This window comes from Pistacia vera, unplaced genomic scaffold, assembly GCF_008641045.1.
Source record: "Pistacia vera cultivar Batoury unplaced genomic scaffold, PisVer_v2 Contig300, whole genome shotgun sequence".
NCBI classification, from domain to species: Eukaryota; Viridiplantae; Streptophyta; class Magnoliopsida; order Sapindales; family Anacardiaceae; genus Pistacia; species Pistacia vera.
In genome coordinates, this window is record NW_022196114.1 from 426729 (window position 1) to 434311 (window position 7583).

The 7583-nt window shown below is 32.6% G+C and overlaps 1 protein-coding gene and 1 long non-coding RNA gene across 2 annotated transcripts; both read left to right on the plus strand.

Moving 5' to 3' along the window:
• Positions 1 to 1608: 1608 nt before the first annotated feature.
• LOC116135518 (putative disease resistance protein RGA3) lies at positions 1609 to 2607 on the plus strand. The gene has a single exon (XM_031421228.1). The coding sequence runs from the start codon at positions 1609 to 1611 to the stop codon at positions 2605 to 2607; it is 999 nt and encodes a 332-aa protein (XP_031277088.1).
• Positions 2608 to 4534: 1927 nt separating this feature from the next.
• LOC116135556 lies at positions 4535 to 7254 on the plus strand. The gene is made up of 4 exons (XR_004128915.1): positions 4535 to 4598; positions 5926 to 6021; positions 6120 to 6190; positions 6420 to 7254. It is a non-coding gene; the product is annotated as an uncharacterized LOC116135556 (long non-coding RNA).
• Positions 7255 to 7583: the final 329 nt, after the last annotated feature.

The window sequence follows — 7583 nt, forward strand, 5'->3', positions numbered from 1 at the left end:
GTCTTACAAGGAAAAGTTGATAAAATATGCCGAGTGTCATTAAATTGAAGAAGGCTATTTTGGTAAATTAAATGTGACAAAAAGGGTAGAAACATCAATTTAACACAGCTATTAACCCTTAAAGGAAAAAATGCACATTTCAACACTCTTGACACACTTTTTTAACACATTTCAAAAGAATGGAGTTTAGTGTTATATTTATGAAACCGGCTGGTGCTTAAAGAATTGGTAAAACCTACAAGGTTTTACTATGAAGAAAAAAATCCTTTTAGTGTAAAACATTTAATTTATACAAATGCATGCCTCCTAGTCCTAGTCCTTGTCTCATCTGCTTCTAATTCTATATTCTTTTTGTTTTTCATTTATCTGTAATTCAACCCTTCTTTTCAAACATTCCCTATCCTTTTCTTGCGAGTTAATTCCTTTTAGTCTCTATGCTTTTAGTTTACTACTATTTAAAGACAATCATTTCAAAGTACTATTGTTTTGATCTGTTAACTTAATAAAATGTTAGTTGACCGTTAAATTTATTTTGAAATAACAAAAATACCCTTTTTAGAAAGAAAAAAAAAAAAGAAAAATTACTAACACAAACAACGCTAAATTGAGTGAACACATTACACACTACAAATTCAAATTAAATAAACATATTATAGACAACAAATTCATCATATTTATATAATTTTTATTTTCAAATGTGTAATGTGTAATTTTCTTTATTAGTGCATATATAATTTTACTAGACATTTAAAAAAAAAAAAATGCAATCTTATGTCAATGTTTAATAAAATTTTAAAAACTTTATAAGAGCGTATTTTTGTCATTTCAATATAAATTAACAGTCAACTAACTTTTATTGAGTCAAAGCACTAATACAAAAATATTTTGAAATGATAAGGACCAAAATTAGTTATTTGAAATGATTGTCCTTAAATCAGTCAACTAAAACCATAGGGACCAAAAAAACTAACTCCTTATCTTGAATGGCCGCTGTCCTTCCACATCAAATCCAACAAAGCAACCAATTCTTTTATTTTTTAAATGTAGCATTCAATCATATGGCAAAATGAATCTTGTAATTAAATAAACGCTTTTGCTTTGTCTGACAGCAATTAAATATTTAATTTTTGCATTTATCGGATTTCTGTATTCTTTTGCTTTTGCTTTTACTTTGTACAAAAGCAAAAATGAAATTGCTACTATTTAATTGTAGTTTGATGGGCAATGGTAGCCATTAATTGAAGTTTCTTATTGTGTATGAAGGTTCTATATCACTGAAGATTGATCGAAGATTGATCTTGGGAATTTTAAAGATAATAAATTTGGGAAATTTTAATGACCAATTCAAAAGCCATGAGCTTTATTTCATTCCAATGTTGTGGTTGCTTGATAAACAATTATACCTCAGCATATCAAATACATCAAGTAATGTTGGAATAAAGCAACCTTTTTTTAACATTTATTCCTTTTGTTCTAATTGACGCATGCCTTATCAGAAACATGATAACCTCTTTATAATTATATTCTTACACTCTTCTAATATTTCCTTCTCTCTAATTCATCGCTTAAGAAACAATTTCACTAGCTTTACTGCTATCCAAAAGAAAAATGGCTGATGGAATTCTGTTTGACATGGCTGGGAAACTCTTGCAATTGTTGGGACCCCATGTTTTCCAAGAAATTGGACTGGCCTGGGGAGTTCAAGATGATATCACTAAGATCAAGGAAACTTTTTGTAGTATGAAGGCGGTTCTTCTCGATGCTGAAAAGCAGCATAGCAAGACGAATGAACTGGTGATAGAATGGCTTCGAAGGCTCAAAGTTGTATTTTATGAAGCGGATGATGCATTGGATGATCTCTCCACCAAACTTATAAAGCGAGAAATGATGGAGGGTAATAAATTGGCAAAAGAGGTATGCATCTTCTTCTCCAAGTCTAACCAAATTGCATATAGTCTTAAGATGGCTCATAAAATTAAGACTGTTAGGGAGAAGCTAGATGACATTGCAAAAGATATGACCCAATTCCATTTTATTGAGCATCACTTTGAGAAACCAATCTTGAATACAAAAAGAGAAACACACTCTTTTGAACTTGTTGAAAATGTTATTGGGAGGGAAGATGATAAAAATAAAACCATACAACTTTTGTTAGACTCAAATTATGATGAGTATGTCTCTGTTATTTCCATAGTTGGTATTGGTGGATTAGGAAAAACCACACTTGCTCGGCTCGTCTACAATGATGAAAAAGTCAAACGTCAATTCGATTTAAAAATATGGACATGTGTGTTTGATGAGTTTAGTGTGAAAGAAATTGTTAATAACATCTTAAAATCTATAAATGCTGGAAAAGTAGGATTTGAGAATCTTAACTTTGAAGAGTTGTTGCAAATCCTTCGTGAAAAAATTAATGGAAAAAAATATCTACTAGTTTTGGACGACATATGGAATGAGAATCGTGAGAAGTGGCTTCAATTGAAAACACTACTAATGAATGACGTGAAAGGAAGTAAGGTACTAGTTACTACTCTGTCACATTTCAATTTTTCATATACACATTTCTATATACAAGAGTATGGCAAGCTAAAAGTGCTACTGCACTGATGTTTTTTCTGCCTTGGAAGTACTATGCAACAAGTAGGAAAACATTTTGTTTTTTCATTCTTGACTTTCACAAGTCTTAATGCTTGCAAGCATGATTCAGTAGTATAAAATATTGAGGTAAACTCCATTGTAATTGGTTTATTTCTTCTTCTCACAACCATTAATATTTTCTCTAGTGAGTGGATGAAGACAATAGTGTTGGCGGCAATATGTTCTAGAACATGTACCAATTTAGTGTATATAGCATGCATTAGAATTTTCCAAACTTTACATATTAGGAAATAATTTTACCATGTCGTTATCCTTGTAAAAAATTTCAACATTTGAAAGTTATTTCAATTGAGAAGCCTCTATCTTATTAAATATCAAGAAACTGGCTACTTTTAAATTCTCATTTAACTTTCCTTCTGTTTTAATTATAGCAGCATTTATGGGTGGATTTTTCTCAGAAGTTTGAGATTTGTTGGTACTGCATGCGGTGTTTCTCATAAAGTTTTTTATGCAGCTTAGTAGTTAGTTGTGCTGATTGTTGTGCTACCTTGGGGAGTTAAATTATTTTAGAATCAGCTACAGTTCTGGACTTTCTGGAGTCGTGGTACATTCTTATAAGTGCAGTAGTCCCACGTGTTGTGATACAGAGTCAAAAACTTGTCCTCCTGCGGTGATTACTTTTCTACAGTTTATAAATAAATATAAAAATGTCAACTTTTTTTGCTGGCATACTTTACAATAACAAATCTGAGTTGCCGACATAATGCACAAAATTGTTTTGTGAATTTTCAGATACGCAGAGTGAAATCTGGCTGTTTCAAACCAAGAAGCAACATTTTGAGGCAAAGTAGATTCTAACAGTTGCGCATCATCATTGAATTCAATATGGCTATTCTGTTGTTCATTTCAGTTCATATGTATTTTGCAATGTTTAAACTGATATATCTACGATATTATAGTTAGTTGACTCAATTACTGTGATCACTAAAAAGAAAAAAGAAAAATTACTTGGTCTATTTCTAACATTTATCAAATTTTTGTCCTGAAACATAGTTTTGAGAAATGGAAGTCAAGATAAAGCATAATCAAGAATTGGTTTGGATCACTTTCTGTCCAAAGGTTATAATCTTTCCAAAATCTCTAGTTGTCCATTGTGAATAATTAAGCATTCACAAATATGTTTTTGGTCTCTGTACTATTTTAATAAATAAGAAATCTAATTGTCTCTTATGTATGGTTTGTCCTGTTTTTCTTCTCATATTTTCTTATTCATATCTTTCTTTGTACAAGAATATGGCAAGCTAAAACTGACTACACAATGCACTAATGTTTCTTCAGCCATTGGTGTACTATTGCTATTATATATGCAAGAGACAGGAACAGATTGAGCAGTGAGTACACAGATTCTCTTTCTTGGTCTTTTGTTTTTTTTCTATATGTATACATTTTGTTATTTGTTCATTCTTGACTCTCAAGAATTGATTTGAAATATATATCACACCTATTCATGCTTGGAGCATGATTCAACACAATAAAATGTTGAGGTGAACTCTAATCTAATTGCCTTATTCTTCTTCTTGCTCATCCTATTACATATATGTTGACATGTTTAGACTTGTAAAATTTTTTTTTTTTATATGTAAATAGTGCTCTTGATGGAAAAAAATCTAGAACAGAAAGAAGGATTGGCTAAGATTACTCACTTCACGAAAAGGGTTTTAGACGATCATTTCAAAAAATGTCTAGTTATCCAGCACATCTGTAAAGGTTTTTTTTGTTTCTTTATCTTAGACCTTTCTTATTAGTATGACATCTATTTATTCTCCTCTTTTGAGTTCTTCTTACATTTATTTAAAGCATTAGTTTTGATAATTTTTAATCATAATTCTTATATGTAGATGTGTCTAGTGTTTCTTGCTAGCCTTTGATGCCGCTAGCCCTGCTACTGATGTGATGCACTGAAAGTAAAGAAAAAATTTTTAACTCGGAAATTTTGATTGGTAAGTATCACAAATTTTCTTTTCATGTTCTAATAGTCTCTTTCTATAAAATATAACAGTATGCTAAAAGTACCTTTTTCTAATTTGTTTTTGAATTTTCAAAAATATATTTGTGAGACGTAATTTCATATTGCTTGAAACCATGACATTTTGTAATACCAGTGTTGAGGTAGATCTGAGTTAACTTCTTGTATGTTTTATCACTTCTTTCGTCTTGTGTATGGAGGAAGAGAATAGCATGATTCTTAATCCTCAATGAAATAGCCGTTCTTAAATTTTGTTTTCAAGGGAAAATATAATTTAGAGCTCGAATACTTTTGATATATAGGACGCATAAGCATTTCCCAGACATTTTAATTGAAGATATAGAAAAAGACACAGAAGAAAGGCTTTAGGAGCCTCCATTCTCTTTTCTGTTATTAAAGTTTGGTGCTTCCCCCATAAAGGCTTCAGCATATTACCCACTCTAGAATAACTAATTGCATTTGTTTTAATATTCTTCATAATCCAATCCTATTCTATTCAACTTAAAACATTTAACAATTATCTTTTACAATAAAAGTTTATAAATTAACAAAAACACCCCCATCCACCCAAGCCACTATCACCTGCCACCAGCAACCGCTGTCGCCGTCGGAATGGCGCACAATCTGTTAGATCTGGCCGGTCATGCACCGATCTTGTCTTTTCCGACCAAATTCACCTTGGATCTGGCCGTTGACGACAACAATATCTTGGCCGTCACAGATTTTTGCAGTTAACAGCAACCAGAAATCTGGCCATAACGACGGCCAGTTTTTGGCCGTAGATCTGGCATTTTTGGGCCAAATCCACGGTGGATCTGGCTGGAAAAGGCAATATCGACGTATGACAGGCCATGTCTAGCCGGTCGTGCGCCATTTTGGCAATTGACAACCACCGTCTGGTTGTGGTGGCCGGCTACCGGAATCAATTGGGTGGGTGGGAGTGTTTTTGTTAATTTATAAACTTTTATTGTTGGGGGTGTTCAGTTAAATTAACTTAACAAGTAATCTAAATATTTTCAGAAAATGTTTTCTAATAATGTACCAAACACATTCTCAGAATCCTATCCTAAAATGTTTTCAAAATAAGATTTTACAAATGCTATTCTAAAAAGTGTATCAAACGTAGTCGTAATTTTTTAAGATAGGATAGTGGAATAAGATAGGGTGAAATTAGTGTAACAAACGCAGCCTTTATCTCAGTCTTAATGATCAATAGATAACAAAATGGTTGGTTCTTACTCTCTCACATTACTTTTAATGAAGAAGAAAGTTATCCCTCGTTCATATGTTTCTATGTGCAGGACGAGTATGGCGAGTTAAAAGAGAGCAAACAGTCCATGAATGTCTTGGGTGTACTATTGTACTCATATATACAAAGAATACAAAATGATTGAGTAGTAAGTATCTAAAATTTTATTTCTGCCTAGATTTTTACATTCTTACCTTACAAACAAATTGTTTACTGAAAGTACCTTTGTTCATTCTTGACTGTCAGAAATTGATTTGTGAAATATCACATCCATTAACGCTTTGAAACAAGGATCAGCAGGGCTCTAAAATTTTGAGGTATACTTTATTGTAATTTATTCTATTTCTTCTTCTTGCATCCTTTAACATTACTTTCGTTTTGTGCGTTGTAAGAATCTAAGACTTCGTTAACTCTGTTTATTAGTCTCCGTAATTATAATTCAAGTTGGCGTTGCTTTTCCCTTCTCTTTTAATTTTGGCAGCTTATGTAGTTTTGCTGATAATTTGGTTGCTGGAGATTAATTTGAATGCATTATTTTGGGACCAGTTACCGCTTTGGACTTCAGGAGTGTGCTACATTCTTACATATGCAGTAGTCTCTAATGTATTCTGCTGTGCTAAAGAATCTAAGAACATGTATCCTCCTGCAACACCTACTTTTCTACCAGATTCTCAAGATAATTGTGCAAATCTACTACTCATGCTGGCATTGGCCCCTGGAGCTTGGATTTCTGGTTTAATTAATTGAACCACGCTGTTGTTGTACTGGATTCTTATTTTTCTGGTTGCTGCATACCTTTCTTCTTTTAGGGGGACAACAATGAATTTGCAACGCACACTCCTCTACCATGGAATGTTAATTTAGTGGTTGTTGAATACTTTTCTCCTTTGTCAAGGACAAAAATAAAGTTGCAGTACACAGCTTTACCAGATTGTCATTTAGTTGTGTGCTTAAGGGTTCTACTGGCTTCTGGAGGGCAACAATGAGTTTGAAAGAAACAGATAATTTGATGTCTAGGCATGATGCCTGGTAGGCTTTTGGATGATCCATGATTCAGAATCTTGCTTTGAAATCTCCTGATCATCATGAAGTCATTCAGAATTCAGACACTTTTGATTTAGGAGCTTCTATTCTCTCCTCCGTTACAATTCTTAAGTTTAGCGTTTCCCCCACAAAGGCTTCAACCTGTTACCCCCTCTGGAATAACTCAATCTTGATGATCAAACGATAATAATGTGGTTGGTTCTTACACTCTCACTTTACTTTTAATGCAGTAGAAAATTCTCTCTCATTCATATGTTTATATATACATGACAAGTATGGCAAGCTACAATTGAATAAACAAAACAATAGGATGCTTACTTTATGAGAATAGTAGGGAATCCTATTGGTTGCATTTCATGGAAGATGAATTGATAAAAATAGAGGAACAAGAAGAAAGTGACATTATATCAACACTTGCGTTACGATGATCTATCCTCACACTTGAAACAATGTTTTGCTTTTTGTTCATTGTTTCCCAAAGATTATGTGATTAACAAGGAGTCATTGATTAATCTTTGGATGGCTCATGGATTTCTTCAATCTCCAAATGCGAGCCAATCTCTTGAAGATGTCGGTAATGAGTATTTTGTAAATTTAGTTTCTTGCTCATTTTTCAAGATGTAACATACAAGAATTATCTGGTGACATGCATGATCTTATGCATGA